At 39.8% G+C, this 14771-nt stretch overlaps 1 protein-coding gene across 4 annotated transcripts; it reads left to right on the top strand.

The window, feature by feature from the left end:
• The first annotated feature begins 1191 nt into the window (after positions 1 to 1191).
• Positions 1192 to 14512, top strand: CARD6 (caspase recruitment domain family member 6). Of its 4 annotated transcripts, none has more exons than XM_073236700.1 (3): positions 1192 to 1499; positions 2643 to 3191; positions 11678 to 14512. In XM_073236700.1, exons 1-3 carry the CDS (start codon positions 1217 to 1219, stop codon positions 13915 to 13917), a joined length of 3072 nt encoding a protein of 1023 aa, XP_073092801.1. In that variant the 5' UTR covers positions 1192 to 1216; the 3' UTR covers positions 13918 to 14512. The 4 variants fall into 4 exon arrangements, with proteins under 4 accessions (XP_073092801.1, XP_073092795.1, XP_073092808.1 ...); XM_073236694.1 differs by having other exon boundaries at positions 2643 to 3200; XM_073236705.1 differs by having other exon boundaries at positions 1290 to 1423; positions 2643 to 3200.
• The last annotated feature ends 259 nt before the right edge of the window (positions 14513 to 14771 follow it).

Raw genomic sequence — 14771 nt, 5'->3', positions numbered from 1 at the left:
TTTTCACAGACAATTCAAAACCAGTTGGATGATATTCACCATATTATTGATAAGTTTTCACAATTACCTGGATTATCTGATTGGTTCTCTTGTTTTCACTGGCTATGGCCAATACCTGTAGGCCTACTTCTTTTATGCATTTGCCTTCCTGTTTTGGTAGCATGGGTGTGCCATCTGATTACTGGCTTAAGCCAATTCAGGCATATGCTATATTTCAAGAAGTCATGGCAAAAAATTAATAATTGCATGTTATCTTCTTGAGAGTCCATGTGACAGATCACTGTATATTTTAAAATTCCGCAGCAATTAAGGGGATGATGAAGTGTTTGCATAAATCTTTTGTATGCCTCTTTGCTCTATCACATTTACTCCCTGTATGGCCCCAAGAGATGGCTGGCTAGCCAGAGACAGGTAAGATTCCTCGCGGGAGGAACAACCTAAGACAGGCACAGTCGTGGGGGCCAACAGGTCAAGAGATGAGGGGGTCAACTGAGGTGTGGCTTAGCACCTCGCCTCCCCTGATGAGGCATTTCTTGTCGCCCCTTTTCTTTACCAAGCTGCGGTGGAATAACGGACTTCTCTTCCTTTTTAATTTAAAAACAGGGGAAATGTAGGTTGCCATCCATAGATCATTCTGTTTCTATGGGAATTGTTTGCCTTCCTTGTTATCTGTGGTGCATACGGCAGCTCACTAAATCTAAACCGAGATCTGTTTCTTGTTATCTCTACCCCCTCATTGCCTGGCGACAGGGATGACTTGCCTCAGCGACCTGGGGGCAATTACATTCCTGCATGTTAACCATTGTGTCTAGAAACTTGTTAACCCACTCAAGAATGTGATGCCTGATCAATAAATATGAGAGGTGCCTTTCCAGCACCACTCTTGAGCTGGTTTGCCTTGAGTCCCCTGGCTGGCCTACTCAGTTCTTCGATATCTCATCGCGTCGCCTTGTTTATCTGCGGGTGGGAGACGGGGAGGAGACTGACAGTCATCAAAAGAGCAGGTAAATAATCTGAAGGGAGCCAAGGTGCAGGAAGGCTCAGGGGGTGGATTTCTCTCCTTCCACGGTGGATATCCATCTGCCATTCCCCACACGGGGCATCACCAGCATGTTTAATTTTGCTCATACTTCTTGCATAAAAAAAAAAAGCAACTTCCGTTTCTCTGTTGGACAGATTTCATAATCCATTTCCTGGTCTAGAGAAAACAAGGACAATGGCTGCTGTGAGTGTTCCCTCAGAGATCATAGAAAAAGAACGAAAGAAGTTACTTGATCTCCTCCAACAAGATCCTGATTCTATCTTAGATGCATTAAACTCTCGGAGGCTGATTTCTGAGGAAGAGTATGAGGCTCTGGAGGATATCACAGATCCCCTGAAGAAAAGTCGAAAGCTGTTAATTTTGGTACAGAAAAAGGGAGAGGTGAGCTGTCTGGATTTTCTCAAGTGTTTATTTAGTACTTTTCCAGAGTCAGCTACCACTTGGAACTTAAGGCATGGTAAGTTTAATTTCTATACTTTTTTGAGGGTGAGAGGACAGTATTGTGATAAAAGAAATGATCTCCAAACTATTATTTCATTTATCTTTCTTCTGGAGATAATTTTCACTGAAATATAGGGTAAAGGTGAAAAGTGTCCAGGATTTAAATAGCTAGGAACTGTGTATCTTTTTGGTTTAGGGGACTGGTAATTTTTTGTTTAAATTATATCCAAACTTTCTGATGTTTTAATGCTAGTATAAACTGTTCATTCTTCTGGCCATGACATTTAGAAATACTCAGAGTTGGAAAGAGACTTGTTAATTATGACACATCCGGATATTCTTTATAAAGTAAGTAAATTCATGGGCATTAACTTAAAAGACCTGCATCTTTCACTTACTAAAGCTATTTTGAAAATGTAGGGAAAATTGTTTTTAGCACATTTACACAGTGGATCATTTTCTCTCTCATAAGAATGCCAGCCAGAACTTTAGTTTCCTGGAGCATTTCAAAAGCTAATTCTTCAGTGTTCAAAGATTAGTGGCAGATGAGGGAGCAATTCTTCTAGAATGGATTATTTAGTAATTTTGTAGATTACCAGTTGAAGTAGGTGTAGCTCCTCTTCCAGGAATTAAAAAAATATTATTTTATGAGACGTTAGAGGCTGAGATTAAAAGGTTAATATTAATGGTCTCTAATGCAGGACAAGCACCATATGCTAGAGAAACAGGTTTTATTATTACTAAGACTTAGATTCCAAATTAGAGCTCTTTGCTTCCTGTTCAGGATGATTTCATTAGCAATGGCCCTAGGAAGTCAGAGCTGGTTTGGGGTCACTGTAAATCCACACATAAGCACTATTCATAGGATTCAAATTTTCTGTTTTGCTCATTGACCCTTTGAATTTGTTGTGAAAGACTCAACTTTTGAACAAGGCAAGAGTGTGATCTGGTTTTCTTCCAGTGGGAGAAGGAAAGTTCTGACAGCTGACTTTTCGCCTTTTGTGTAAGAGATGGTAGGTATTCATTCCTATCCTCCAGTGAAATAAAGGAGATGATGCTTTGAGATCTCAAGAAACTCAAGCTGTTATAAAAGTTTTTTTTTGGTAATTTGGAAAAACAAAACAAAACAAAAAATCCCAAACTTTCTTATTCTTTTCAGAATTGTTAAAACATGAGAATATAGAAGCTCCTCAATTTATGGGGGTAAGCAAGAAATTGGAAGATGCTTTTTCCTCTGGAGAGAAACAGCCTGAGACTCCTGAGAGCACAGTGTCCTGTGGGAAAGGGAAAGGACACTTGGATTTAGACACCCCTGAGGCTTTCAGTGATAAAACTAGTTATAGGGAAACTGTCTTGTTCTCAAGAGAAAACGAGAGGGAATCCAACACACCGAAAGTCACATTACTACATTCAGTTGACGCTGCTAAATATGAAGTTCCAGCACCTACTGAGTACTTACGAGATGGGCAGAGATATGCGGAGCCAGATGATTCTTTATACTTAGGGAAAGAGGAGTGTCTAGAACCTGTTGGATACTCTGAACATGCAGAAACCATCTTGGGAGAAGAGGATTATAATGACCCAGAGGACATTGTCTATGATGGTGAAGAAGACTTTGTAAATTCACAAACCACAGATTTCTCTGAGAAAAAAGAGAGTTGTGAGGATGAGGAAACTGGCATGTCATTGGAGGAAGAAGAAGAGAAAGGTATGGAAGGTATGGACATGAGATGTGATCTTTGCCCGGTTGGGCAACAGTTATTTTTAGGTTGCCATGACATGGGGAGAGGGGAAGAGGAAGGGCACTTAATATCACCAGAAAAGCATCTACTCAGAAATTTGTTATGGCCTGGAATTGCCTCAGAGGTGGGTGCTGACAGGAAAGAAGAACCAGGACTTGGAAAATGGTGGGCATTATAAGCAAAAGTAAATATTGATTGTCAGTTTATAGGCTTGTGCACAGTTCCTCCTCATCACACCTTGTGTTAGTTTGCTAGGGTCGCTGTAACAAAGTTCCACAAACTAGGTGGTTTAAACAATAAACAACAGAAGTATATTGTCTCACAGCTTGGAGGCTCTAAATCTGAAATCAAAGTATCTACAGGGTTGATTCTTTCTGAAGGCTGTAAAGAAGAATCTGTTCCTCTCACTATTGAAGCTAACCTTGCTCTATCTCTTCTCTGTATGAGTCAAGTATTGTTCTATCTAAGGAAAAAAAAATCTATTCCTAGCTTTTGGTGGTTTGCTGGAAATTCTTTGCCTGTGGAAACATTCCCCTGCTACCCATCTGCCTTCATCTTCACATGGTTGTCTCCCTGAGTCCATGCTCTCTATGCCCAAATTTCCCCTTTTAATAAGGACATAAGTCATATTTGATTAGGGCCCATCCTAAAGACCTCATCTAACTAATTACAACTGCAGTGACCCTATTCCCAACTAATATCACATTCTGATGTGCTGAGAGTTAGGATTTCAACATGAATTTGAGGGGTACATAAGTCACCCCATAACAGTTCTTGCCCTATCCCTATACCTTCTTAATACGTAGTTGCTTTTAGGCCTGATTTTGAATAAAATTTTTTTTATTTTTTATATATTTCAGCTGTTACATGGGATTGAATTAATTATTCAGTACATAGTATCATCATTATTCTGTAAAAAGCTCCATTTGTTTGTTTATTCCACTTTTTTCTCCATTCCCCATTCCCATTCACTTTCTTCCACAGGTGACAGTCTAATATTATAATGTGTTTCTTGCATGATGTTCTTTTGTTTGCATGATTTTTTTTCCTGTATCAGTTATTATTTGCAGCAATAATGCTGCATAACCAAGCTTCTCAAAATTCAGTTGCTTCAAACACTAAGAATGCCTTGTTGTTAATGTGTCTGTAATTAGCTGGGCAGTTCTTCTGGTCTTCCCATATACATCTGTGCTCAGCTAGCCATAGGGTAGCCTCATCTTCCAGAAGGCTAGTCTGGGTCTGTTCTGAGACAAGATGAGGTATCTTCTTATGGTGAGGGCAGAGGAATAAGAGGAGAAAGAAGTAGTGAAGGTCATTTGAGGTACAGGCTCAGAACTATTACTCTATAGGGATGCCACAATAAAGTACTACAGAAGGGTGGCTTAAAACAATGGAAAGTTTATTTTTGCAATTATGGAGGCCAAAGTGTTAATGGGGTCATGCTCTCTCTATGAAGACATTAAGGAAAGATCTGTCCTCTCTGCTAGCTTCTGGTAGCTTCAGGTATTCCTTGATTTGTAGATGACCATCTTTCTGTGTCTTCAAACCATTTTCCATCTGTGCATGTCTCTGTTTTCAAATTTTGCCTTCTTATAAGGATAACAATTTTATTGTATTAAGGCACACCTGCAGACTTCATTTTAATTTGATCTCTGTAAAGACCCAATTTACAAATAAAGCCACATTCTGAGGTACTGGATGTAACATAATTTTGGGGGAAAGGGACACAATTCAATCCATAACAGCATCACTCTTGCCACATTCTGTTGGCCAAAGCAAGCCACAAAGCCAATGAATATTCAAGGCTTAGGGAAAAGTAGACTTTACCTCTTGCAAAGTAGTATTTCAAAAGGTATGGATAACAAGTGGGGGAAATTTTTGCAATCAATCTAACACCTTTAGCAGAACACAGAGTAGTCTTAATAATAATGTAGTTATGATCTGCAATATAATTCTAATGGCTACCAAACCCCTCTAGTTGACTGGAGCCATGTGGCTATCCTATGTAATATTTGTCTATGCAGCCAGGAACTGAAAAAAAAATCTAAACGCATCTGGCTCAAAAGAGAAGGGTCTTCATACTTTTTGTCATGTTAAATGTCATGATGGAAAAGAAAAGTCAATGTCAAATTAAAGTCTATGGAAGGCTTCAGGTATTGCCCTGTGTGCTCTGCCTTGTATAAAGTCAATTTGCATATACACTATAAATCAACTCCCTTCCCTTAGAGTTTATAATTGGAGAGAAACCCATATAGTTACCGTTTCCTGTGTCCTTTCTTTCTTCCTTCCTGAAGATCCAAGTTTTAATCTGATGTTTCCCTTTAGCCAGAAGAATTTTATTTAATATTCATTTAAGTGAAGGTTTGCTGGTGGTAAATTCTCTTAGATTTTATTTATTCAAAAATGTCTTTATTGTTCCCTCATTCCAGAAGATTTTGCTAGGTATAGAATTCTAGATATGTGAGGGTTTGTTTTTTTTTTTTTTTTTTTTTTGCCTCTAGCACCTTACGGATGTCATTCCTCTGTCTTTTGGCTTCCATTGTTTCTGATGCTAAGTCTTTAGTCATTTTATCATTGTTCCTTGGTAAAGTGTTTTGTCATTTTTCTTAAATTTTTATTAGCGTTTGACTCTGTTATGTCTAGGTGTGATTTTTCTTTGTTTTTATCCTCCTTAGGGTTTGCAGAGTTTTGTGAAACTATAACACTTTTTTTAAAAATTGGGGAAGTTTTCAGCCATTATTTATGCAAATATTTTCTTTTGTCCCATTTGCTTACTCCTGGCCTTTCTGAGACTCCAAATACGTGTGTTAGAGTAGGCAGTTAGATAGTCATGAGCAGGAGGGGAGAAAGGATGACAGACCACTCAGTATCTACCCAGAGACCACTCTGTCTCCCTTAAACCAATCCTTTTTGTGGTTTAGCACAGATTGACAAGCAAAAGATGTGGATCACTGGGGCTTTGCCAGTTTGGGAGCATGTACTCTTGGGGAAAACCTTATCCACTCGTAACCTCAGTGCCATTATAATATTATTTACACTTCAGTTATGGTCCATTTCCCCTTAGGTGCTCATGGGCAGATGGTTGACATCAACGTGTGCAAAGAGGTTGGAGGCAAGGAACCAAGGTGGATCTAAAAGGTGGCTTGATAGTGACAAAATGGGAGGGAGGATATCAAATAAACCCCCATAGAAAACATTGTAAACTCATTGGGCTGCTACCCATTTGCAAGGTCAGCCCACAACTCTGTCTTTGGAGTATACTGTCCTTTTACTTTTCTAAATACAAAACTGTTTTCAGGTTTAACTCTCTGTCAAGTCTCTTGACTGAATTCTTCCCTTTGAGGAGACAAGAATAAGGAACTCCCAATCCACCTCCCAGTAGCACATGTATGTTAGAGTTTTTGATATTTTTCTATAGGTTGTTGAGGCTCTATTCATGCTTTTTCTTTAATAGTTATTCTATTCTTCATATCGGATCATTTCTATTGCTGTATTTTTCAGTATATTGAGTTTTTTCTTCTTTCATTTCCAATCTTTTGTTAAGTACATCTACTAATTTTTTTAAATTCAAATATTGTGATGTTTAATTATATAATTTCCATTTTTAAAGTACTTTCTATTTTTATCTGAAAATTCCTATTTAATCATTCATTATGGGCTTATTTTATTTTACATTCTTGAGAATACTTAAAACAGCTGCTTTAAAATTCTTATATGCTGAATCCAATATTTGGGTCATCTTGTGGTCCATCTCCATTGATTGAGTATGGGTTATATTACATTTCTTCCTATGTCTGTTAACTGTTAACTTTGGATTGTGTCTTAAACATTGTGTATGATGAATTATAGAGAATACACACTGTTAAATTTCTCCAAAGAGGTCCCCCTGCTTTTTTGGTCTATTTTAGTTGCTGGTTAACCTGACTAGTCTCAAATTCAAAATTCTTTCAGTGGATAGCAGCTGAAATCTCTGGTCAATTCTTTATGCCTTAGTTGGATTATTTTTATGGATTTTTAATTATAAAATGATATTATTGTTTCTTACTTTTTAAAATCCAAGCTATGTGCTTATTAAATATATCATTGTTGCTGTGCATACATTTACTCTGCTGCTTGTAAGTGCTCCAGAGTAGCCCTGTTATTACTTTGTCAACACTAGCCATCTGGCCTGGGCTTTGTGGTGACTGATTTCTGTGCTAACTTATTTGATGAATTTTAAATTCATCAAAATGACAAAATATACAATCCTAAAACAAACTAGAGAATAGGCCAAGCTTTCCTGCAACTTATCCTCTCATTCCCTCCTCTGGGGACCTTTCATGCTAGCCTCAACTCCTTCCTCACCTTCTTACCCAACACATATACCAGTCCAAGCAACTTTCAGACTACCCGTGGATTTCTTAGATTAACTTGGGTTAATTCTTTTTTGTTGTTGTTGTTGTCATTAATCTACAATTACATGAAGAACATTATGTTTACTAGGGTGCCCCCTTCACCAAGTCCTCCCCACAAACCCCATTATAGTCACTGTCCATCAGCATAGTAAGATGCTATAGAATCACCACTTGTCTTCTCTGTGCTGCACAGCCCTCCCCAGCTCCCCCACATTATACATGCAAATCGTAATACCCCCTTTCTTTTACCCCACGCTTATCCCTTCCTTCCCTCCCATTCTCCCCAGTCCCTTTCCCTTTGGTAACTGTTAGTCCATTCTTAGGTTCTGTGATTCTGCTGCTGTTTTGTTCCTTCAGTCTTTCTTTGTTCCCATACTCTGCATATGAATGAAATCACTTGGTGTTTGTCTTTCTCTGCCTGGCTTATTTATACCCTCTAGCTCCATCCATGTTGTTGCAAATGGTAGGATTTGTTTTCTTCTTATGGCTGAATTATATTCCATTGTGTGTATGTACCACATCTTCTTTATCTATTCATCTACTGATGGACACTTAGGTTGCTTCCATTTCTTGGCTACTGTAAATAATGGCTTTTGGATGTCGAGTTCTATAGATATCTATTAGGTCCACCTGTTCTAGTGTGTTGTTCAGTGCCTCTGTGTCCTTACTTATTTTCTGTCTGGTGAATCTATCCTTTGGAGTAAGTGGTGTGTTGAAGTCTCCTAAAATGAATGCCTTGCATTCTCTTTCCTCCTTTAGTTCTGTTAGTATTTGTTTCACATATGCTGGTGCTCCTGTGTTGGGTGCATATATATTTATAATGGTTATATCCTCTTGTTGGACTGAGCCCTTTATCATTATGTGATGTCCTTCTTTATCTTTTGTTATTTTCTTTGTTTTGAGGTCTACTTTGTCTGATACTACTGCAACACCTGCTTTTTTCTCCCTGTTGTTTGCATGAAGTATCTTTTTCCATCCCTTGGCTTTTAGTCTGTGCATGTCTTTGGGTTTGAGGTGAGTCTCTTGAAAGCAGCATAGAGATGGGTCTTGCTTTTTTATCCAATCTATTACTCTGTGTCTTTTGATTGGTGCATTCAGTCCATTTACATTTAGGGTGACTATTAAAAGATATGTACTTATTGCCATTGCAGGCTTTAGATTCGTGGTTACCAAAGGTTCATGGGTTAGCTTCTTTACTATCTTACCATCTAACTTAACTCACTTATTGAGCTATTTTAAACACTGTCTGGTGATTCTTTATTTTTCTCCCTCCTTATTCCTCCTCCTCCATTCTTTATATGTTGGTTGTTTTATTCTGTGCTCTTTTGTGTTTCCTTTAACTGCTTTTGTGAGTAGTTGATTTTATTTTTTGCCTTTAGTTCATATTTGGTTGATCTGCTTTCTTTGCTATGATTTTATTTTCCCTGGTGCATCTATTTAGTCTTAGGAGCACTTCCATCTAGAGCAGTCCCTCTAAAATACCCTGTAGAGGTGTTTGTGGGAGGCAAATTCCCTCAACTTTTGCTTGTCTGGGAATTGTTTAATCCCTCCTTCACATTTACATGATAATTGTGCTGGATACAGTATTCTTGGTTCAAGGCCCTTCTTTTTCATTGCATTAAATATATCATGCCAGTCTCTTCTGGCCTGTGATGTTTCTGTTGAGAAGTCTGATGATAGCCTGATGGGTTTTCCTTTGTAGGTGACCTTTTTCCTCTCTCTAGCTGCCTTTAAACTCTGTCCTTTTCCTTGATCTTTGTCATTTTAATTGTTATGTGTCTTGGTGTTGTCCTCCTTGGGTCCCTTCTGTTGGGGGTTCTGTGCACTTCATGGTCTGATGGATTATTTCCTTCCCCAGTTTGGGGAAGTTTTCAGCAATTATTTCTTCAAATACACTTTCTATCCCTTTTTCTCTCTTCTTCTTCTTCTGGTATCCCTATAATGCAGATATTATGCCTTTTGGATTGGTCACACAGTTCTCTTAATATTGTTTCATTCCTGGAGATCCTTTTATCTCTCTCTGCATCAGTTTCTATGTGTTCCTGTTCTCTGGTTTCTATTCCATCAATGGCTTCTTTCATCTTATCCACTCTGCTTATAAATCCTTCCAGAGATTGTTTCATTTCTGTAATCTCCTTCCGGACATCATCCCTTAGCTCTTGCATATTTCTCTGCAGTTCCATCAGCATGGTTATGTGCTTTATTTTTAATTCTTTTTCAAGGTAATTGGTTAGGTCTATCTCCTTCTTAGGGTTTGCCTCTGTGATTTTCATCTGTATCAAATTCTTCTACCTTTTCATGGTGATAGAGGTATTTGTGGGGAGCTGTCGCGTGTGTTGGCTAAGAGAAAGTCCCTTCTTGCTGGTTTGTGGTCTTCCTCTCCTGGGAGAACAGCAATCCCTAGCAGCTTGTGCTGGGCAGCTGCATGTATATGGGGTTTCTAATTCTTGCTCGGCCACTGTGGAGCTCTGTGGTTGCTGTGGGCGTGGCCAGCCTCAGGCTGCTGCTCCAATATTGCGGAGCCACGTCAGACGGGGAATGGGTGGGAGGCTGTTTATCGCCATGGGGGGCCTCCAAGCTGTGCTGCTGCCCAGGGGGTTAGGGCACCCGGAGTTCCCCAGGATTCCCAGCTTCTGGGCTAAGTGTCCCGGCACACTTCTGTCCAGCTGTGGGGTCCCTGTTCCTTTAAGACTTTCAAAAAGCACTCACTTTTCTTAGTCCTGGGTGCGCCGGCTGTGGGGGCCCGCTCACAGGTCTTACTGTCCTGTTTCCCTGGTATCCAGCATACCACGCACTGTGTGTCTGTGCTCTGGTGCGGATGGGTGTTTAGCAGTCCTGGGCTCCCTCTCCCTCCCTGCTCCAACTCCTCTCCTCCCACCAGAAGCTGGGGTGAGAGGCGCTTGGGTCCTGCCAGGCCGCGACTTGTATCTTACCCCCTTTGCGAGGTGCTGAGTTCTCACAGGTGTGGATGTAGTCTGGCTGTTGTCCTGTGTCTTCTGGTCTCTCTTTTAGGAATAGTTGTATTTGTTGTATTTTTAAAAACATACATGGTTGTGGGAGGAGATTTCCACTGCTCTACTCATGCCGCCATCTTGGTTCTCAACTTGGGTTAATTCTTGAAATCTACACTTCTCTCTCACTTCTGTTGTTTCTTCTAGGCTATGTTAAAGTGGATCCAGGAAGCTTTATGCTGGTTTGGTATCCACCAGGAGAAGAAACTGCTCTCTGTGTTTTTTTTCCTACTTACCACTATCTCTGTATTCTCAGGAAGTGACTAGAAATGTATTAGATAATGGGAGATCAGGATAAATTAGGTACAGCATGTAAATTCTGAGAAAACTTTAATGGAAATCAAATTTTTTATTTCTCTAAACTTTACCAAGAGAATCATTTAAGAAATAAATCAATATATGAAATATATATATTTATATGTGTTATATATATTTGTTATATTTATATATAGAGAGAAATAAATCAGTATAAAGAAAGAAGCAATATATGTATCAATATGAAGAATTCCTCCTACATGTGTATAATGAAGCATTAACAATGTTTTTCACTGCTGCATACAAACATTAACCAATAAATTGGGAAACTTAAATGACCATCAGTAGACAATGGCTAAGTAAACAATGGTGCATCCAAAATTGGTTGTACAATTGATTAGCTAAAATGAATTAAACAAATCTCGATATATACTGACTTGGAAGAATTTTCAAGAAATACCATTAAGTAAGAACAAGTTAAAGAATCATTTGTGTAACATCATTTCTGTGAAAATAAAATGGCACCCATTAAACCAAACTATATGTTTCTGTATATAATGCATACTTATATATTTACACAGAAAAAGAATGGAAAGCCAACATACCATAACATATTGATATATCTCTTGGAAAGAAAGTGGTGGAATCAGCAGAGTGGTAAAAGGAATTTTCACTTTATTTATATTGTTTCATCTTTTGGCAGTGAAAATGTCAACTGTTTCATACTAAAAGTCAGTGAAGGAGGCTTAGACTCTGAATTTGTGTATTCACTGAGTATCTTTTTTCCTACAGAGAGAAAAAAAGTGTTTAATGATCTCCTGTCATATTTGAACATGGATAGGAACAGAAAACTCCTGCCAGATTTTGTTAAACAATTCTCCTTAGATCGAGGACATGGGTGGACACCTGAAAGTCCAGGGGACTTAGCCTGGAATTTCCTGATGAAGGTTCAAGCTCTGGATATGACGGCCAGAGATTCAATCCTCAGACACAAGGTTCTGGATAAGGATAGTGAAGGAGAATTGCTGACTGGAATAGGGAATTTGGAAATTAGAGACACACAAACCATTAATCCCTTTGATGTGCTTTGTGCCTCTCTGCTGTGTTCAGACAGTTCTTTGCAACGTGAAGTCATGTCAAACATGTATCAGTGCCAATTTGCTCTTCCCTTGCTACTGCCAGATGCAGAAAACAACAAAAGCATCTTTATGCTGAGGGCCATGAAGGACATTGTGAAGAAGCAACCAACACAGTCTGCAGGAGGGCCTACAATGGTTACAGATCAGTTTCTGACTCTTGAGCAGGTGCCTGTCATCTCTTTTGTGCGCCTAGGATACTGTAGCTTCTCCAAATCCAGAATCCTCAACACTCTGCTCAGCCCTGCCCAAATGAAGCCACACAAAATCTTCCTCCATCGGGATTTGTCTGTCCCAGTACTTCCCCGGCAAATATCTGATGGCCTGGTTGAGATAATGTGGTATTTCCCTGATTGTGATGGTCTAAAGGAAAATCCTTATGTTTTTCAAAAGGCTTTTGTGGTGGCCAACCTCCGTGGAGATGTACAAAGTTTTTGGACACAGTTTGGTTTCTTGATGGAAGTTTCCTCAGCTGTGTTTTTTTTCACTGACTGTCTAGGTGAGAAGGAATGGGACTTGCTAATGTTTTTAGGTGAAGCTGCTATTCAAAGATGCTACTTTGTCCTCAGTCCCCAGGCCAAGGAGAGTGAGGAGGCTCAGATTTTCCAGACGGTACTGAAACTGAAGCCATCACAGCTACTATTTTGGGAGGAGGAGGAAGCTGGGGAGAGAGGGAAGAGCATGGGGTGCCTGCGAGCAACCCTCCAGGAAGTGATTTCCTCTTCACTCACATGTGTGTCCGTGGAGGACATGGCCTCCCTGGCCAGGGAGTTGGGCATCCAGGTAGACCAAGACTTTGAGAACTTTCAAGGAATTCAAGTTTCTTCCAGTGAAAGTTTGTCTGAAACAGCTGAAAATGAAGGACAACAAAGACGCCATCATCCAAAAAGCTCATCTGAAACTCACGCTAAGATGCCTGTAAGAGAAGCTGGGGCTAGAAGTGAAGTCAGCCAGAACCTTCAGGATTTCCACCTCACCCCAGTATTCTGTCCTTTACCAACCAGAACTGGAGGTGACTTTAACGATGTTTCCTTGAAAGCTCCCCAGGCTATGGGTCCCCACTTTTGTTCAGAGCAGAGGTCTAAGTGGTTTCATCCTTCACATTTTCAGAATACAAACACCCATAGTCAAGGTAAAAGTTTTGGGATTCAGTACTTCCAACCCCAGAGATTTTATTCACATGAAAGGTTTATGAAACTTTCAAGAACTGCTCAGGGGCATCAGATGATTGGAACATTTGAGAGACCACCAAGACCCTTTCCTTGGTGTGTACAGGCCTGGCCTAGACCACAGAAGAAGGAAACTCTTGAGCGGCCTAGGGCAGTGGTCTCCCAGGTAGGTCAGTTCTGTTCCCTGGGTTCACAGCAGTCAGGGGCTGTTGGGAAACCAAAGCCTAGGCAAGCCTGCACCCAAGGAACACAGCCAACTGGGACAACTGGAAAACTGATGAGAAAAGCACCTAATATTAAAGATCCTCACTCACCAGCTTTTCAAGCAGCAGGCATTATACAAAAACCTGCAAGACCTGCCCCTTGGCAAGGAGCCCAGATGAAGACAGAGGGTGGGCCTTTAAATCCAGCTTTCCAGATGGGAGTTCATCCCATGTCCAATAGCACATGTTTACCCAGATCTCAGCTCAAATCCAATCAGCCCAAACCATCCCAAGTCAAGCATTTCCAGCCCAAACCCTCCCAACCTATAACCTCTCAACCTCAGCACCCCGCAGCTCAAAGGTCTCCATCCAAACCTGCCCAGCCCAAGCCATGCCAGCCCCAGTCCTCTCAGTGTAAGCCTTCTCAATCCAAGCCCACTCAACCCAAGTCATCTCAGACCAGTCTGTCACAGGCTAAGGCATACCACCCAAGAGCAGGGCCCAGGAGGGTAAGGAAGCGTTAAAGTGCTTACTCCAGAGACCTATGAAATGTATCCTTTTACCCAGGACATTGCTATCATATAATGACCTAAAGAAGAATGGCAGTGATGGTAACAGACTACTGTTGTTAGCATGACACAGAAAAAAAAGATATGCGCGGTATAATCAGATATCATTAAAATATCTGTAAGCATTGTGTCCCCTAACCAAGAGGAAAAGTATGAAAATAAGAATAAAATCAAGCAGTAGATAAATTGAATCTTACCTGAGTGTTAGGTAATAAATAACCTGAATCCAGGGAATGGGGACTGTTACCACCCTACTTGGAGAAGAATAAGGTTGGGGTCTCTAATCGCGAAGTGACCATAAAATAGGGCTCAGGTTGCCTCACTGTTGCAAGAAAAATCGCCCTAGGTGTTGGCTGCTCCTGCAGAACCTGGGTAAAAGATTTGGGATTGAATATCAGTGCTAAGCAGATAACCTTTTTTGGGATGTTTAGATCAACTTGCTTGTGATAAAAGTCCCAATATTTGTGGATAATAAAACTCTCATTTGACCCTTACATATAGACATAATGAACTAACAACCAGCGAAATAAATTATTTTGCATTAACTTTAGGAATGATCTATGTATGTTTGGTTTTTTAAAAATATTTGTACCAGTTAAGGTAATTTAGCTTATTAGGGCATCTGATACATTAGCTTCATGATTCCAACTTAAAATGTATAACTGAATTTTCAATCTTAGAGATGTGATTTTTTTTTAAGTTGAAAATCAAGATGGGTTTATGAAGTTTGTAAAAAGCATTGAAATATTTCAGAGAACTTAGGATTCACAGAATTCACAATTTTAATCTATTAGATTCATTACTGTCCT

The sequence above is a fragment of the Manis javanica genome, chromosome 1 (assembly GCF_040802235.1).
Source record: "Manis javanica isolate MJ-LG chromosome 1, MJ_LKY, whole genome shotgun sequence".
Classification (NCBI taxonomy): domain Eukaryota; kingdom Metazoa; phylum Chordata; class Mammalia; order Pholidota; family Manidae; genus Manis; species Manis javanica.
Note: the sequence above shows the minus strand (reverse complement) of the source record. Positions and strands in the feature narration are given on the sequence as shown.

Excerpts from the sequence above, each read along its gene's own strand:
- CARD6 (XM_073236694.1), top strand. The coding sequence starts at position 1,217 with ATGGCTGCTGTGAGTGTTCCCTCAGAGATCATAGAAAAAGAACGAAAG. Across the intron at positions 1,500-2,642 it reads CACTTGGAACTTAAGGCATG|AATTGTTAAAACATGAGAAT; the intron begins GTAAGTTTAATT and ends TATTCTTTTCAG. Across the intron at positions 3,201-11,677 it reads AGAAGAGAAAGGTATGGAAG|AGAGAAAAAAAGTGTTTAAT; the intron begins GTATGGACATGA and ends TTTTTCCTACAG.